This window comes from Cricetulus griseus, chromosome 2 (assembly GCF_003668045.3).
Source record: "Cricetulus griseus strain 17A/GY chromosome 2, alternate assembly CriGri-PICRH-1.0, whole genome shotgun sequence".
NCBI classification, from domain to species: domain Eukaryota; kingdom Metazoa; phylum Chordata; class Mammalia; order Rodentia; family Cricetidae; genus Cricetulus; species Cricetulus griseus.
Genome location: NC_048595.1, coordinates 356666059 through 356685785, shown reverse-complemented (window position 1 = coordinate 356685785; position 19727 = coordinate 356666059). Strand labels below are relative to the sequence as shown.

Below are 19727 nucleotides of genomic sequence, written 5' to 3'. Positions count from 1 at the left end.
ACTGCTATTCTCACCACAGCCTACTTAAATATCACCCTGGTATGGGAAGTAGCTTGAAACTGAGGAGAGCCCAGCACACATGGCCCTTTTACCTGCTCTGACAAGAGACAGAATCATGAAATAAATCATGAGCTGGATTGTAGCTCAGTGGTACATCTGCCAAACATGCAAGGCCCTGGATTCAAACCCCAGCACTGAAGCGTGTGTGTGTGTGTGTGTGTGTGTGTGTGTGTGTGTGTGTGTGTGTGTGTGAAACCCAGACAATATGCTGACTCGTGTCTATAATCCTAGCACTCCGAAAGCTGAAACAAGGTCACTGAGAGTTCCAGTACAACCTGGTCACAGAGCAAGACCACATCCCAGAAACCCAGGGGAAGGACAGGGGGAAAGGGAAGTAAAGAAAATAATGCCTACATGACCCTCCCGCTCAAAGGATTAAAATTTCCACACATAGATTAGACATTTAGACTCTAGAAATAAAAAGCACAAAAATTAAGCCTGAGCACTCTTACCTCTTGTCCTAGACAAAACCATGTCCTTGATGATTTGCATGATAACGCGCCCAAGTATCATGACGGAAATGAGATGATAAACTCTCCATGGAGTCAATGCAAGGAACCTGTTACCAAAAGAAACAGACACATTACCATTTCAGTGTGAAGGATTTCATTTTTTGAAAATCTAAGTTGACTTTCACAGGAACAAGTCTAGTCTCTAATTTGGACAGAGGAGTCTTCTCTTGGGTCTTACTCATGACAACCCTGGGTGCTGCCAGTGGAGAAGGGCATGGCCTGAAACAGAGTCTGGAGAGCCAGGGCTATAGGATGCTCTACAAACATGGAGCAGCTGTGGGGGATGCCCTGTCTCTTAAGAGTGGCATTAGGAGGGATTGCCAAGATGGCTCATCATGTTAAGGCCCTTGCTGCATGCCTGATGATCTGAATCAGATCTCTGGAACTCCCGTGTTGAAAGGAAAAGGCCAACTTGCACAAGTTGCCTGACCCCTGTGTGCTCTGGCATGCCCTGCCCAAACACAAAATAAAGGTCATTGTTATCTGCTGTGTATGAGGACTAGAGTTTGGATTTCCAGCAGCCAGGTAGAAGCCAAGCAGATATGGTGGCTGCCAATATTCCCAGCACTCTGGCGACAGTAACAGGGAATCCCTGGTATAAACTGTTATGATAGACTAGCCAGAACTGCAAACTTTGGGTTCAGAAACAAACTCTGCCTCAATAAATATAGTAGAGAACAATTAAGACACCTGGCATCAACTTTGAACACTCTCTCTCTCTCTCTCTCTCTCTCTCTCTCTCTCTCCCTCCCTCCCTCTCTCTCTCCCTCTCTCTCTCCCTCTCCCTCTCTCAGGAATATCCATGCACACATTCACACACACGTGCAAAAAAAATGGCATTAAGAATCTAAATAGTTATCACGTCCTCTTTTAAGATCACTACCCTCTAGTCCACCTGCCCACCTCCTCCTCTCTGGAGAAAATTCCCATTTCATAAACAGTGCATAATACCTTCAAAACTCCATTTGGAGAAACCTACTAGGGAGAGGACTAGCCAAGACATCAGAAGGAGCTTTGACTCTTCCATGAGACTAGAGGACAAAGTCTGCTTATCACACGTTAATTGGTCAAGGTGATACTGATGTTAACCTGGATGTACTCACAGACCCCAAGAAAAGTTAAACAAATGTTTAATGGCAGGGCTCTATAAAGAAGAGCTAGGTGAGGTGTTGCACGTCTTTAATCCCAGCACTCAAGAGGCAAAGGTAGGAGTCTCTGTGTGTGTTTGAAGCCAGTATAGTCTACATAATGAGTTCCAAGACAACCAGGACTACAGAGAGAGACCCTGACCCACAAAACCAAAGAGAGGGAGGGAGGAAGAGGAAGAAGAGCATACATGTGTACTGTTTTCTGTGAACTGTATAACCAAACACAGACTACGCTAGCAAAGGCCATCAAAAAGCACCGAGAAGGAGTCCTACACCTAATAAAAAGGAGAAAATGAGCTGAGTACCAGCATTCATCCCTGTCATGTGACCGGCTAAGTCATGATCCAGCTGCCTGGCCTTACTTAGTGATAGGACTGTGTCTCCCTAAACCCTGAGCCCAAATAAATCCTTCCTTCTCTAAATTGCTTTCATCTGGCATTTTGAAGATAGAGTTTTTGTCTCTATGTCACAGGCTATAGAGAGAAAGCACAAGGTATAGAGCAGGAAAATAAAATGCTAAGTGATTTCTGAGGATGAGCTGGGCTAGGAAGGAAATATTTAACCAAGCTACCTTTCAGAATGCTATGCAAGACTCTATGTAAGACTTTAGGTTACATTGTAAGTAAAGCCCTCCATCAGAAATGGACACACAACCCATCTTCTATTCAGGTTCTAATGCTAAGTGCCTATGTGACTGGGGAAACGAGCAGGTAGGCAAGGTCAGTGCTTCTAAGTTAGTGTTCTGCCACTGTCTTTGGGTTTCTATTGCTGTGATAAAGCACCATGAATCAAAGCAACTTGGAGAGGAGAGGGGTCATGTTGCTTACACTTCCACATCACAGTCCGTCACCAAAAGAAGTCAGGGTAAGCATTCAAGGCAAGAACCTAGAGCAGGAGCTGATGCAGAGGCCATGGAGGGACACTGTTTACTGACTTGCTCCCCTTAACTCACTCAGCCAGGACCACCAGCCCAGAGACGGCACCTCCCACAATGGGCTGGGACTTCCTCCATCAATTACTAATTTAAAAACTGCCAACAGTCTTGCCTACACTTAGATCATATGGAAGATCATTTTCTCAACTGAGGTTCCCTCTTCCAAGATGACTATAGCTGGTGTCAAGTTGACATAAAACTATCCAGGACAGGGCCACAACATTATCTTTTTTGCCTTTCATATTTGTTTGAACACAGACTGTGTTTTGATGTCTGTTTTCTTCTAAGCTGTCTCTTTAGCCTGAGTTTATAATAAACCCTTGCCATTGTCCTTGTGCTGGATTCTTACAGATTTCTTCAAATCAAACTGAAGTGGCAGCTTTCCAGATTTTTACTAGTAATCCACCATAAGAAAATTTTTCCTTTAAAATGTTTTATCCTTGTACTGTACATGGCACTATACATTTTCATATGCATATATTCTGGACTCTGAACGAGAGATGTATTTACAATAAAATATTTCTCCAGGAAACCCACATTTCAGGAGGTAATCTATGTCCTGACCTCCTGTCCGACTTCAGAGGCTCTCCATCTGTTCCCTTCACCCACTTGACCTGACTCAGATGCACTAGTGAGTTGTAACTCACAAGTCAAGTATGTCAGTGGAACTGCCTCTGCAGAGTGAGGCAGAGCCCTAGGAGACAATACAAGCTCACTCGAATTTAAACATCTTCAGAGCCAGCCAGAGAGACAGTTAAGTATCTTATTGAATAGAAAGAAACAAAGACTTAGCTGAAACTCTGGAGGCCACTACTTGTTCTCCTGTGGGAATTCAACTTTCAGGAATTAAAAAAAAAAAATCAGGTAATGACAGAACTTTAACCCACAGACCTCCTTTGGTGAGGGCTGCCATAACAACACAAAAAACACTCTAGAAGTCTATTCTGTGACCTGGGCAAAGGCCCAGCTGGCATCTCAGCCAAGGGTCTTGTTGGTCATTAAGAATCCATGGTCAGTTGAGAAGGCAGCATCAACAATTGCTTGGAAAAGTGATGCCAAATGTGTGAGACTGCTTAACCGTCTCCTTGGTAGGTTATTGCGTGTTAATCTAAAAGATGAAATATAAGTGAGAATATTTAAGGTAAATAAATAGACATAAAAATCTGTGCATATTCAGTATCTTAATTATGCATCATATTTAATACAACTCCCCTCTCCATACTTTAAAATCCATAGTTCTATAATTTATACTTAGGATTTGGAATAAAAAATCTTAGAAACACTAATGCATTTAATTTATTCATTTTAAAGTAATTACCTAATATTATAGAGAGTTTTTAATTAGACAATTTGGGTCATTTGAAAAGAAAAATATCACTTTAGTGAATTTCAAGCATGTACAAAACGAGAGGCCAGAGTTTACTAACCCAGCTTCAGCAATTCATCAATTTCCCAGGCACAATCACATCTCCTCCATGTCCCCACTCCATGTCCCCACCTCGTGCCCCACCCTTTAACTTGAAGTAAATCCCAAACAAGTAATTTAATCTGAAAATGCTGCCATTTATCCTCCCAAAAGCTCCTTTTTAACTGAAATATCACTGTTATGTATAAAGCTTTGTTGTGTATGTATCTGTATCTATGTGTATATTCTCATGTATGTGTCCTGCACATATCTGTATGTAGCAGGGAGCAGGGCAGAGTTTGGCATCAAAATCTACTTCAGTGGCTCTCCACCTTAGTTCTGAGGACAGGGTCTCTCACAGTCAAGTGAGAGTCAAGTGTTAAGATGAGCATGGGCCAGCAAAATGATCTTTGTAGGTGAGGCAGCAAACTACAGAGTGACAGTAGTTTAAACGTCTTCAGAGCCAGCCAGAGAGCCATTTCAGTATCTGCCTGAATACAAAGACACACTGACTTAACCGGAGCTCTGAAGTTCACAGACTCATCAGACACCATTCTGGCCAGACAGCCCCTCCTTTCTCTGCTTCCTGAGCACTGGAATTACAGGTACAAGCCACTGGCACGACCTGTACTTTACCAACTGAGCAGTCTTTGCATCACTTTGCTTTAATACTTTAATTTGTATCTGTGGCTATTGAGTGTATGGTGTATGTGTGAATATACACATGTCAATTTTGGAGGCCAGAAGGCAACTAAACGGAGTCAGTTCTCTCTTCCAACTTTACATGGATCAAACTCAGGTCACCAGGCTTTTGGGGTGAGCGCCTTACCAGCCAAACCATTGTGCTGCCTGCCTCCCCCAACCCCTTACCTTAATTTCCAGTGCCAGAATATATCTTGTCAATGTTCATATTTGCAGACTCATGGAAAGAGAAAGGCAGACAGACAGACAGAAGAGCCAACAATGTGAGAGACTGAAACTGGCATCTGTGGTCATGTTCCTCCTTCACACTAATTCTGTTGCCACAGCTCTTAACTATGGCTGATTCTGTGGAAGAGACAGGCTCATTTGCTCTGCCAAGTCTCCCAGATTCTGGGAACTACTTGCTGAATGCTTGTGGTATAGTTTAATATTTTCCTGCAGCCCATGAGCAGCTTAATAGCTGGCAGTTGGATCTAGGGCTCTGTCGGGTTTGGATCTTTCTCTTTCCTGGAAAGCTTAAGGTGTGTGGTGGTGTGCACAGGGACTCTGGAGAGGTGACAACCCTTCATTCCTGCTGGGTCTCAACTCTAAAGAGTTTTGGGGTTTTTGTTTCTTCTTGATAGTTTTCCAAGTCAGGGTTTCTCTGTGTAGTTCTGGCCATCTTGGAACTTGGATGTTTTTAATTCCGTGGAGGATGAAGCACCTAATGAAGGCAGGACAAATGCTCTTTATTCACTAGCTTTCTTCAATGCATCACCCTCAAAGGTGACAGAGCTGATTTCCTTCTTCTTGCCCAGTGTTAGTAAACCCACAGGATTGAGCACACATGGGATATGCTTCAATCCACCATAGCAATATCCTTACTGATGCTTTAGCTCTCCCTTCATGGCTAGTAGCTCTCGACTCCCTGTGAGGCAACCTTTATTATAATAAGGTTATTATTATATTTATTTATTATATATTTATTACAATGTCTTTGACAATAATACTAAATACACATTAAAAATGTTAGATGCTATGTTCAAAGAACTACAACTCAGCTTTTTAATAAACCAGTCATCTCCCCCATCCCCGAGAGTCTCCTGAAGATATTGGCTAGCGTGTGCCACATTCATAAACAAGATGGAAGGTAGCCAGTCTGCCTTCTCAATAGTCACACTTATAGGCCCGAACTAGTGCTACTGCCAACAGTTCCTCAGGGAAGGGTGGGGCCTAATGAGCCCCACCCCATACAGGATGCATTGTGGGAGGGCCCAGTCTTGTGCAAGACCTGTGTGGGTAACTGAAGCTGGTGTGTGTTCATCGTGATCATGACAGCCATGGTATCTCGTAGAACTCATATTGCCCCCATTTGGCCCTTTGTTCTCTCTGTCCCCTCTTCCATGATGTCCCACATTGACCAGTGAATCTCTAGTGTAGACAGAAGCTTCTCTGACCAAGACTGGGAGGGGGAGGAGTCATCTTCTTCAGTAGTATGGTTCACGGTGAGTTCTCCATGCTCCAGTAAACTCCCTGCCCGTGTCCATACAAGCAACTCCACTAAAACAGTGCAAAAATAAGATCATGAAAGCAGGAAAAAGGGGTTAGCTGGAGACGAAGGAGTAAGCAAGAGTCTGGTGCGGGGAGAGCAATGTGGGGGGCAAAGGAATTTTTAAAATTAAATTGAAAGCAAAGAAAAATGAGTGGGTTTATGAATAAAAAATTAGTTGTTTATTCCTTGACAGTTTCATACATCTATATAAAGAACCTTAGTTGTTTCCACGCCTATTACCATCCTCCATCACCCTCCTCTTCTGCAAAAGCACTCTTTTGTCCCATACAGTCCCCTGCTGCAAGTGTGTGCGTGTGTGCGTATGTGTGTGTGTGTGTGTGTGTGTGTGTGAGAGAGAGAGAGAGAGAGAGACAGAGACAGAGACAGAGACAGAGACCCAGTGAATTTTATTAGCTTGCTTGCATGAGTATGACTGACAGGTTATTTATCGGAGCGTGGAAAAAAAATCACACACACACACACACACACACACACACACACACACCAGCGACCACTAACTGCCAACAGAGAGGGATAATGCCTCTTGATTGACAGGTCCAACCTTGTGTGTGTTATGTCAATAACCACATCTTCTGTGAGCCCAATATCCATGTCACATCCAGAAGCCATTATTGTACTGTCCACCAAAATCATATTTTAATATAAAAGTAGTTGAACCAATTTTCTTTCAGTTCATGTATATTGCTTGCATGAAATAGTACCACGCATATATATGGTACTTTGTATCCCTGCTCCCAGTTTCCCCACACTTATCCTCAAGCCCCTTCCACTTTCATTTCCGTGTCCTTTCCTTTTCTTCTTAGATTTCGAATAGGAGGGAAAACATGCTAATCTTTCTGGGGTTGTTTTGTTTAATGTGATAATCTCCATTTACCAATGACTTTCCTAGGAACAGCATGATTTTGTTCTTAACAGGTGTGTGTGTGTGTGTGTGTGTGTGTGTGTGTGTGTGTGTGTGTGTGTGTGCTCATTGTGACATTGTTTTTAACCATTTATCCAAGGAGCACTTCGGCTGTCTTTACTGTTGTAAACAATTTTATGATGAATGTGGGTGTGCAGCCATCTCTATGATATGCTGTTGATTCCTTCAGATAAATAGCCACAAGTGAGACAGCTGAATCCTGTGCTGTGAACCAAAAAATCTCCTACTAATCTTTACATAGAAATGGACATCAAAATAATTCTCCCTATCATCTGTGACTGGGTGATCCTACCACCAAGGCTATGTCATACCCTCTGAAAAATATGGTCACTGTCATGGCACCATTAAGGTGGAAGGAGCCTTCACGCCATCAGTCCATGATTCCCTTCAGGTGGACTCATGTACCTCTACTTAATACATCTCACCAATAGGACCAACACCCCTGCTTCACCCAACTTCCTGCAGTGTGTTAACAAGGCTGCTCTCACGCTGCTACGCAGGTGTCAGCCACTAGGCTAGCAGTGGGAGTTACGTCGAAGGCTGGTCTGCCCGACTCATACGGGAAAGCATGGAGGTAAATATCCATGTTGGAACAAAAGAACCACTGAGCCCTAGGCTCAGAAAAGAGAGCCCCTAACTGCATAAGAAACAGAAAGTTCCAGGGCAATGATGGTTTTAAAACTTTGTCTTCCAAAAAAAGTCAACTTCAGCCAGGTGAGGAGGACGGGCCTCTTCCAGGTTGAAGAAATTAAATGTACATGAGAGCAGGTGGTACCTAAGAGTCAGGAGGTGTGCCCTAAGTGCTTGACCCTCCACCCTCTGGTGAAGGTGTGTCCTCTGAAGCCAAGTTCTGCATGAATAAAGTAGCTGATGTGCAATGGACAGGGCTCTGTTCCAGGAGTTTCACAGTCACTTGCTTCATCCTTAAAACCAACCATGAGGAAGGTACGATCATTATCCCCATTACACAGATGAGCAAAGAGAGGTCAGAAACTTGCCTAAGGCTCCAAGACAAGGTGAGGTGGCACTGAGACGTGAACACAGATTGCTGGCCGTAAGCCAGCCTCACCACTGTGCCAACCACCTGTCAGATAGATGGTTTCCGCCACTTCATGTGCCCCTTACCTTGTGAAAAGGGCTAGAAGCACTCTCAGCTGTTAATCAGCTTCCTTTTTAACTACAAACTTTACTTTTCAGAACAGTTTACAAAAAAATTGAGCAGGGGGCACCGAGAGCTCCCATAGGCACCCTCTCCCCTGAATACCGTGCCCCGTTTAGACATCTTGCATTTCAGATGTGGCCCATAGTTACAGTGTCTGAACCATTCTCAATATGACACAGCATAAACCAATAGAAACGCCTTAATTTAAGTTATAAGAGCTACTTGGTGGTAGGGGAGGAGGGGAGGGAGAGGGAACTGGGATTGCCATGTAAAACAATCTTGTTTCTAATTCATATTAAAAAAAATCTGTTTAAAAAAAAAGAGCTAGTTGGGAACAAGCCTAAGCTAAGGCCAAGCTTCCATAATTAATAATAAGTTTCCATGTCATTATTTGGGGGCTGGAGGGCCAAAGAAAGTCTGACAAGAAGACCTACTATTAGCTAACATCAATATTTGTATGTTGGACTTGGGTGAACATATATTTTTCAACTCATTTCAGAACAGCCTTTTTTTTTTTTTTAACAGTTCTATCAGCAAGCTGCCTGTGTTGGATTTATAGACAAATAGAATCCTTTCAGATGATTTTTGGAACTAAATATAATAAGTCTGTTCTTGTTTGACACAGACCATCATTCACACTGACAGACCTTGATTGCGACATCCATCACATCTGTTTCCTCATCTGCACAGGACACCTGCATATTTAATATCTGCATATCAGCAGCCCTTATTCACATTGTTGATCACAGGTGTTGATTATTACTCAGGTCCTGCCACTCCCCAATAGCAGAGTGACCCACATTTAGTAGCCTGCACTTCCTGAGTCCAGCAGGCCATCAGCTTGCCACTGAACTGTTTTCCCCATCACTCCATCATAAGAGACTTCCATAAACACCTTGCTTGGAGATCTACTGCATCCTGTGGTGTCTATGAGTCACCTAACTGCCTACCATAGGGAAGTACCATGAAATAGTCTTCAACAATCCTCTGCAGAAGAATTCATTGCCATCAGAACCTCCCAAGGATGTCATGGGACAAAGCCTGAGCAATACCCAAATGACTTCACTGATACACTCAGTCACATAGTTCCCAGAAGCATGTTGTGACCCCCTAGTCCATGGTGTCTGGGGACTCTAGAACGATGCTGAACAGCTATTCCAGGATGGACTGGGGTCAAAACACAGGATGCTTCGTAGGAGAAGGTTTCAGCTATATGCAGTGCAGAGGAAGGCTCTGTGGCCAGCCATACACCATCCTCACTCAGGACCTTCATAATAATCAAGGTCCAATGTGAACTGAAAACAATGGCACTCCTTAGGGCTGACCCCCAACCCAGCTTACTGTCACTACAACCAACAAAAGGGAGATCCATAACCTACTGTGGTATACACTCCAAGACAACTCAGGGGCCTGGACCTATGGAAGACAGGAAGCATCTGCCCTGTCGTTGTGCCCATGCGCACCACTGACCTCTGGAAGGAGGACTGCTGCTGCCTGTCTGTGGAGCACAGTCCCTTGTGTTCACACCTCCTCGAAGGACACCAGCCACAATGGAACACAAGCTTCCCTCAGGGGGTTAGGGAAGGCCAGAGACCAAGTGGCAGGACATAAGCCTTACCCTCACTGGATGTCCAATCAAGTCTTTTCTCCTTAAAGCAATTCTAGTCCTTTCCCAAAGGCTTTCAGCCCTCATATCTTTGTAGTTTAGCTTAGGGACCTAGAAACAAGAACATCGAAAAAGACCATTCCCACCAATCCTTAAAAATCCAGCAACCAGGCTGGGGGTGGTGGCACACGCCTTTAATCCCAGCACTCGAGAGACAGAGGAAGGCGGATCCCTGTGAATTCAAGACCAGCCTGGTCTACAAGAGCTAGTTCCAGGACAGCCTCCAAAGCCACAGAGAAACCCTGTCTCGAAAAACAAAACAAAAACAACACCAAAAAAAATATCCAGCAACCAGGAGCATATGTCAAAGAACTTCCTGCAGCCAATTAATTACTATAACTAAAAGTCTACCATACCTGTCTTTATTAAAATGTATATTTTGTTTACTAAAGGAATTCCATATTCTTTCAGCTGACATGGAATATTACTGTTATCTGACTGGATATTCCGTTTTGGACACAAAGGCAAATATGTATGGCAATTACAATGAACACATGTATATCTCAGGCAAACATTACATAAGGAAAGTAGACACATATGAAATACAGAGTTATTCATGTGTTACAGCCCATTGGTCTCATAGAGACATGCTGTGTGGACAGTTCCATCAGCTGTGATCTACTTCTCCAGCTCAGCGTGACGACGGCTTTAAGAGCATACCACACCACCCAGGGGACCCATCTCACGATCACCACCCACGGGTGACTTCCAGCCATGCTTGTCTAACATCATTTCTGATTCATTTTTATATTTGCTTTATTCTGTCACCCTCTTTTAAGACAGGGTTGGTGACCCTGAACTTTTGATCCTCCTGCCTCCACCTCCCCAGTACTGGGGTTTAGGTGTCATCACCCTGCTTAGCTTATTTAGTGCTGGAGAAGGACACCACGGTTCACACATGCCAAGCAAGTACCCTCCTGGCATCCGTATCTCCAGCCCACTTTTTTACTTTTTTGTCCTCACTTCTGTTGCACTCCCAGAATCACTAACATCATTTTGAATTTAAATCGGTTTCCATGTAACCGACAGTCTCTTCCCACTGCCATCATTGGTACAGTTCAATGTCCCTGGGTCATTTAAAGAATTGAGACCCACAATTTTTGCACCTAAGGCTCAGAGAACATTCCAGAAGAGGGAACATAAAGATAGCAAGAGCCAAAGCAATAGGCAGTCTGAAGTGAGATTGTGTCTCCTAGAAATAACTGAGAAGCTACCTGTGAAGTCTCACCAACATGGCTACCAAACATAAGCTGAACAAGGAGAACAATAACCCTGCTAATATGGAAGGGGGAAAGGTCACAAGACCTCAAACCTACAAAAAGAGCTACAGGCAACTAAGGGATTCTATGAGTAGGAGAACTAGTCTTCCCCAGGAAAGGGCCCACCAATTAGTTATCCCATACTAAGTGGTCATAGCTGAAAGACTGTGTGTGTGTGTGTGTGTGTGTGTGTGTGTGTGTGTGTGTGTGTGTGTGTGTGTGTGTGTAAAACATTACATACATTGAACAGATTGTATTTTTATATTTAGGAATATACACATATCAAATGTATTTTATATAAAGTATATACTTATATAGAAGCAATGTGTTTGACAGAAAGCAAGAACAGGTACAGGGGAGGGTTTAGAGGGATAAAAGGGGAAGGAAAAATGGTGTGATGATAGTATAATCTCAAAAATATAAAAACAAGGAGACCCAACCCTCATGCTTGGAGACCAAAAAAATATAAGGAAAACAGGGAAAGATGGCAAGAAAGAGTCAAAGACTGCAAAGACAACACTTTCCTCGTGGTAAATAAAGGGCCTGGGTAAAGCCGAGTATTTCCATTGCAGGGAGAAAATCCTCTCCCCTGGTGTAAGCTTTAGGTAAGCAAAAGTAGTCTGCACTTGATGCTCACAGGCCACAGAGAGCTGAGGCACTGGCTTCTCAGATGCTCGACAGGGAATGACAGCCCAGGGGTCTGACTTGCTGCGCATGGATCATCAGACCCCAGCCCAGACAGCAGCCCAATCGCCCCTTCATTGATGTCTAAAGCATTTCATTCCCGTGGGTTCTGGGTGTGGCTGCAGAGGCTAGGAATAAAGTCAAAGCCAAAAGATCAGGCTGGCCAGAGAGTGCAGACAGGCCTCCAGCCATGTGGACAGCTTAGATGATGAAAAAGATAAGCTCCAGACCAAACCCCCTGTGAACACCACTGAGTGGTTAAGTACAAAAACGTTCCTCAGTTAGTTCTGTGTCCCTTTGACAACAAAAACTTGCAGGACTTCCACAACTCCATGATGGGTTTTACAAAGCCAAATTATGTGGCTTCATTGAACAAATTTCTCACGGGGCCAAGAGAAGGATCACCACGCACAGAAAGGGGGCCAGGGTACTTTTTTAAAATAATGAATGGAAAGGGCAGGCCCAGCACTACCCCTGAGTAAACACTTGACCTCTGTTACCCCACTTTGTACCAGGAGGTGAACAGCGTCAAGAGCTAACAGAAAGGTCTGTAAGTAACCACTGGACTCCTTCATGGCGCTGCCAAGCAGAAACAGCAAAGCAGCAATAGCTCTGAATCTTTTCCAAACCAGGGGTCTAAAGCAGCGCTTTGTTTCCCTTCGCTACAGGCATGGAACTACAGACTGGGCCCAGACCCAGTCTTCAGTCTGTGCCAGCTTTATCTATGGCTATCTGCAGTAGTGCTGATCATAAAGAGAAGGATGACAGGGTTGGTCAGTGGTAGGGAAATGCATGACGCTTTGAGTTCAATTTCAAGTACCATAAGGAAAGGAAGTAGTGGGGGAGGGAGGGACAGAGAGGTGGAGGGAAGGAAGGGGAGGGGAGAAGCAGGAAAGGCTCAGAGACCTCAAGACTTACCAAACACCATCCCACCAGAAAATGATGATTTTACCAACTGTTAGGCAACGTACCCATTAATATCAGAAAACCCAAGTCTTCTGTATTAATTTTGCAAAATTAGTGACTGAAAACACCACATGAAATTAAATTACATGCCATTGGAGGAGAATAAAAGGTGGTGGGGAGAGGGCTCAGTGGTTAAGAGCACTTTCTGATCTTCCAGAGAACCCAGGTTTGATTCCAAGAACCCACGTTAGGTGGCTCACAACCGTCTATTACTCAGCTCCAGAAGATCTGATGCCTCTGGCCTCCTGGGGAATTTGTATTAATATGCATATACCCACATGTAGACATACACACCTACACATAATCAAATCTACATTAATATGTATATACCCACAAGTAGACATACACACCCACACATAATGAAAAATAACAAAAACAAATCTGTAAAGCCAGGTGTGGTGGCACACACCTTTAATCCCAGCACTTGGGAGGCAGAGTCTGGGGGATTGCCAAGGTCAAGGCCAGCCTGGTCTACAGAGTGAGTCCCAGGACAGCCAGGGCTACACAGAGAAACTCTCTTGGGGGGGGGGGCAGGGGTGAGAGAGACGCCAAATAAATTTAGTACTCTAAATTATAACTTAAATTTGATTTTTAGGTTTACTTAAAACCTATATGGGGTGGAGTTTCGTGGTGTTTGCCTAGCATGCTTGAGACCCGAGCTTTGATCTCTAGCACCGTAAAATGTGAGTACTGGTCAGGTGGGAGGGATATACTTCTTTAAAACAATAAAAATGTATATCTTAAATGATTTGCAGAAAGATTAATCACTGAGCAGAGTGAGATAAGGTAAATCTTTGGGGGGGACAGGTATGTGTGTCCACTTGCTATGTGTAGTCCAGCCATCAACATAGGTGTCTTCCTCAATTTCCTTTCATCTTGTTTTTAGGGTATCTCACTGAACCTGGAGATCACCACTTTGGCTAATCTGGTTAGCCAGAGAGTACCAAAGATCTGCTGGTCTCCCGGTCCTGGGATTTCCAAGTACTCACTGCTCCACCAGACTTTTCCTGTGGGTGCTAGGGATCCAAACTCAGGTCCCCAGCCAAGGACTTGACCAACTGGGCCATCTCTCCAGGCCCAAGTCATATTTCTAATTACAAATCACAGATTGAGACTCTGATAACTTTATTTTCTTGAGAAGCTATCCTTATGCAATGACCAAAAGAGTGAATGAGAGGAGAAATGGGGGTGGTGGTGAGGAGGATTGTCCTCCAGGAAGATGAGGGATTCAGGAGACCTCAGGAAGCAAGAAATGCCGGGCAGCAGCGGCAATCTCTGGGAAGCTGCTGCAGAGAGGAGGGCGCGGGCTCACTGTGGTGACACAGGCTGTGGCAACCCAGTGAGCTCAGGGAATGTGCCCAGTCAGCAGGGCACACTGGTGCAGGAAGACAGGACAACAGGGAGGCACAGCAGGCAGCCTGCGTTCTGTTTGCACACTTCAGCCCAGGAAGGGAGCAGCCAGGGCATGGCTGGTGTAGACTCATTGTGGCCATCAGAGACCAAAATACTGCCCTGGCATACCACCTCCCACTCTAACCATGCGAAAAGGTCCCAGGAAAGCCAAGTCAGATGGAGCTCTGGGTAGTGTAGTGGGCTCCTTCCTTCAAGTGCTGTAAGTTTAGCTGGGTATCAGCCAGCACATCTTACTGGTGCCTTGTATGTGACCTGATCAAGACAAAGGAAAGGAAGTCCCTAAGGTGGGAAGTAAGATACTCTGCAACCTGCTCTAGCTGGAATACTAGAAAATTCAATCCTAACCAGCAGAATCAGTCAATGGAGGCGCTAAAAGGAGGAAAAGTGTCAATCAAAACCACACACTGTCATGGAGTAGGGTAAGGTTAAGAGGGACTAACCAGCAGAATTAAGAGGGATGGAAATCGAAAAGAAAAGAAACAAACATCTGGCAGGGAAGACAGGTGCCTCAGTGGTTTAGAGTTCTGGCTGCTCTACAAGAGGACCGTAGTTCAGTGTCAGTGCCCACTTGGGTAGCTCACAAGAATCTTAACTATAGCTCCAGGAGATCTGATACCTTCCCTCTGCTAGCCTTCCTGAGCACTTGTAGGCATTGAAACGGATTAGAGAATACTTAGCCAATTGACTGGGCTCACCTCGTGCACAAACGTCAAGGAGGTAATGTGCCTGCACAGCACAGTCCCAGCAGCCAGAGGCCAGTTCGTCTCAGAAGCAAGCACACCATCTTCCCAACACTCCTCGTGTTTAAATGGAGTCCCTAATGATACAATCCTTCCTCAAACTGCATTGCTATCATTGGAATCACCTGAAGATCCTGATAAGTCCAGATGCCTGGGTACCACCCTGGGTCAGGTGGATTGGAACAGAGGGGACAGGTGACACATGAGGTCTACCTGTGAGTGTGAGGACTAGCAGGCTCCTCTGGGTTCCTCCACTCAAACCTTGTCCGATATGTACCTGACCAAACATCAAATGCAGCTCTGGGACATCTTCCTTTTTAAGTCCCTAAAAGAGCAGACTGGCTTCTCAGGTCCATTCTGGCTCCTGCAGCAGAATACCATTGCTTAAGTGGTTCATAGATAACAGAGCTTTACTTCCTGGGGTTCTGGAATGTGGGCTCCTGGTAACCCATTTTAGGAAACTGAAGCTTGATCAGATCCTAATAACCCACTGTCAAGGTCATGACCATGTAGAGACTGACCTCTGTTAATGGCCTTCCTTGCCAAGTATGTAGAAGCAACACTCAGGTTTCATATGGCCCAAACCCTCCTTCCCAATCTGGTACCACAATTCTCACTTCCAGAACTCACTCTGAGGATTTTCTATCTACTGAGTCCTGGCTGTTGAACTTAATGGGTAGGGCTTTAAAATAGATTTGTTTTTCAGAGTTTGGGAATTTAGAAGTCTAAGATCAAGTCTAAGAACAAACTTGGTTTGTTCTACAGCCTCTCTCTTGGCTTGCAGACACATGCTTTCTTATGGTATCCTTATAGGGTCTTTGCTCACACTCCTTGGATCATCTTAGTGATGATCCACCCATATGACCTAATTTAAACTTATTAATCTCCCTAAAATTCCTATCTCTAAATACATAGTTAGCCACATCCCCCAGGTGTGCTGTGAGTTGGGACTCCAGTGTCTGCAGTTTGAAAGGATATGGTTCAGTTCACAACACCAACAAACCTTAGGACATTCAACAACTTGCTCCAAGAACTGCTTCAATTCCAAAGTATTAATTAGCCCTGGATGATCAGTGTCACTCATTGTACTGAGGGGCAACCATTCTATTAGGCTGTTATCATGAAAACAAGGCTAGATGATCTGAACAAGGCACAGGAAACAAGAAGGGTCTACTTGAGACCAGAGGCCATAATGTTCTAGTTAATACATGTCCTGGCCTACTTAGGGTAAGACAATAAGTTCTGTGTCATCCTACTCAGGATCCAAAGAGAAAATATATGGAACAGTAAACTCCTGTCATCTAGAAGACCACTTATTTGAAGGCCACAATCAAGTGTCCTTTACTAGTGTAGTAAATGTACAGTTCTCAGCAGAACTGGCCTGGCCACACTGCTTATGTGTCTAAGGTCACAATACCCTTGGGTGTATGAGGAACTGTGTTCACAGAGAGCCTTTAGGATCAGGAACATATTGGCAGCTGCTGTGGAAAACATCCCACCCCCCCCCATTCCATAACAAAACCTTCAAGAAACCATACATCAAAACCGGATGTGGACACTTGTCATCAAAAAGCAGAATACAGTGTCATGATGGCCCTCTTGGGTCTCAATCTTCCCTGGCAAGGCAGCCTTGGGATAAGGAATTCAAAACTGAAGCTAAGCCCTGTTGGAGCAGCTGTCCCAACCAACACAAGGTGAGAGTAATGTCTAAAAACAACACAAAAGGAGTCACAGCACAGCCAGTGGACACCCTCTCAGTTGCTGGGATGCAGGAGAAGAACCATGGTGCTCCATTTCACTGCACTCAGACAGAACACTACTGGCCACTCTTAACAGAGGCACGCATTGATCACTAATAACTGCATATCAGGAACAGCCACTTGATGCCAATGGCCACATTACAGTTGGTGTTTGACTGGCAGGCCTGTCTCAAGGCCAGAGACTGTTACCTCATCCCAGGAAGGAAAATATTTTATTGTTCTTTCCTGTGGGCCAAATTAAAAGACGAGCAATGTACACTTGTGTGACAGTGTCCTTGTGGAACATAGCACCATCCACTATGAATGCATGTGATTAAAAAACATTTTAAAAACAGGAAAACATTTACATTTTTTAATTTAAAAAAAGAGTCTGGGTGGTAGTACAGTATGCTTTTAATCCTAGTATTTAGGAGGCAGAAGCAGGCAGATCTCTGTGAGTTCAAGGCCAGCCTGGTCTACAGAGTAAGTTTCCAGGACAGCCAGGGCTACACAAAAGAAACCCTTTCTTGAAAAGCCAGAAAGAGAGAGGGAGACGGGGAGGGAGAGGGAGAGGGGGAAGGAGAGGGGGAGGGAGAGGGAGAGGGAGAGGGAGAGGGAGAGAGAGAGAGAGAGAGAGATGAGAGAGAGAGAGATGAGAGAGATGAGAGAGACAGAGACAGACAGACAGAGAGAGAGAGAGAGAGAGAGAGAGAGAGAGAGAGAGAGAGAGAAGGTGAACAGAAAACTGCAAGGAAGAATGGGAAAAAAATGACAACTCTGACAGCTACCTCCTGAACCTCAGACCTCTAATTTTCATAGACTATTTCTGGATCATTGCACTTTAAGAGTAACCTGGGGTAAGAATGAATCTCTTCCAACTGTTGATACCTCTCAAGGTTCTTGGGGCCTGGCCCCCATACCACACAGGCCATGCTATCCACTCTGACAGAGAGAGTGTGCATGTTTGCAGGCCTCTGACTCCACTTCAACAAACACCCTCTAACTACAAGCCTGTACAGGAGTAGTTCAATCTCCACCCCCACCTGCAATAGGCTACGGAGCAGACTTCCTGCAGGTGGAAGTGTGTCTGTGTTTGAGATCATATTCGAATGTCCCACTACACATCTCACCATTCTAAAAATCCCCTTCAGTAAATGGCTCAAAAACACAGAATAGGAGGAGGCTTATGACACATCTTGAAGCAAGAAAGCAGGATATGCTGAAAGTACCCCAGGGCAAGGCCACTGTCCTGTGTGTGGGCTGGTGGCAACACACTCAAGTGGACCACACCTCTTAAGTGAACTATGACCACAGGGTGGGCTACAGATGTGAGGAGGGCTGACTGCCAGGGCATTACTCTTTCTCTGTGAGGGGAGTCTTATGTTTTCTTTGGGGGGGAGGTGTTGTTTGGTTTGGGGTTTTTGTCTTTATTTACAAATAATATAACGGCAGTTCAGACACATAGGTCATTGAGTTGGGTTCATCTTGCTAGAAGCTAGTTCACCTCTTTCCAAAATCTCTCCTAAATGCACACATGTGTGCATGCGTATGCATGCATGCACACACACGCACACACACGTGCACACACATAATTTGTCTGCCTCCAGAGCATTCATTTCTACCATTCCTCTGTCCAAACCAGAATTTAGAGACGTCAAAAATCTACTACGCAGCATAAACATAAAACATAAAAATGTTAAGCAAAGGAGAGTTCAACTGTAGAAATGAAGATGACTCTTCAAAGTGGGGCCTACAAGAATTCAAACCATGAAGTGAAACGCACCCTTTAGGGAGCAAACTTGATACTTCATTGTGGGTGGGGGTTATTTTTAACAGACTATGAGGAGATGTCGAACTAGCATGGGAAGCTATCCCTGCCTTGTCACAGTAGAAAAGGACCCAGGAACAAAGCAGAGCAACCCTGGAATCCAACCACATGTCTCAGACAACCTCAGGCTCTCTGAGTATCTGAGTAATGAACAGAGGCACAGCTCCACCCTGACTCCTCCACAGCAAATCTCTGGGGCTGCTAGTTTCTAGGCTCTTCACTTCTTGCCAAAGAGCAATGACTCACTAGAAAGACAACAGAAATGATGAAAAGTGTTACAAGAGGGAGAAAAGCCACCCCCTCCAATAAACACGGTGTTAAGGACCCACAAGGGTGTGCCAGCGTGGCACCTCCACCCAGCAGGCTCACGAGTTCTCTGCTCCCTTTGTGTGCACACATGTGTACACAGCGGGACAAACAACCCTAACAACTCTCTAATTAAACAAGGGAGACAAAGCCCTCCCTCAACACCAGTCGTCCCCAAGCTCCAATGGAAAACATATGTCTCTCTTGGTAATTCCACCTGAGATTGCCGGCACCATATTAACTTTCCAAACATGGGAACTAGAGCCCAGGAAACACATGTACAGAATAAGAATAAAAGAATATGAAATGAGGAGAGAGAACAGCTTCTCCTTGAGCTCTCCAGATGAGCAGCATAGCTTCTGTTCGTAACATTTCACATCAAGCACGAATGGAAAACACCTCAATCAACTACAAGAGGCTTCCAACCGCAGTCAGTGCAGTGAACCTGGGGTCTCCATTCCAAACTTTCATTTCCAGTAGACGGGGAAAGAGCAGCAAATGTGTGCTTTTAAATACCACAGAGAAATGTCCGAAGCCAAGCAGGGTTTGTTGAAAACAACCAGATCATAAAGTCCAACGCATCAGAACTCAAAATCCAGATACCCAGAAAGAATTGGCCTCTCTGGCAAGAGGCATTCAACCATGCCCGACAAAGGCATGGTTGAAAGTCCTGACTCACTACCAAAATGCACACGGTGGTTGGTGGTTGCCCTGCACAGTGGCACAGCC

The 19727-nt window shown here is 44.7% G+C and overlaps 1 protein-coding gene across 1 annotated transcript in view; it reads right to left on the bottom strand.

Moving 5' to 3' along the window:
- Positions 1 to 19727, bottom strand: part of Retreg1 (reticulophagy regulator 1) — a 124650-nt gene that overhangs the window by 83409 nt on the left and 21514 nt on the right. Inside the window, exon 2 of the mRNA XM_027400043.2 lies at positions 513 to 619. Within this exon, the coding sequence (XP_027255844.1) occupies positions 513 to 619 (107 nt within the window). The remainder of the gene's footprint in view (positions 1 to 512; positions 620 to 19727) is intronic.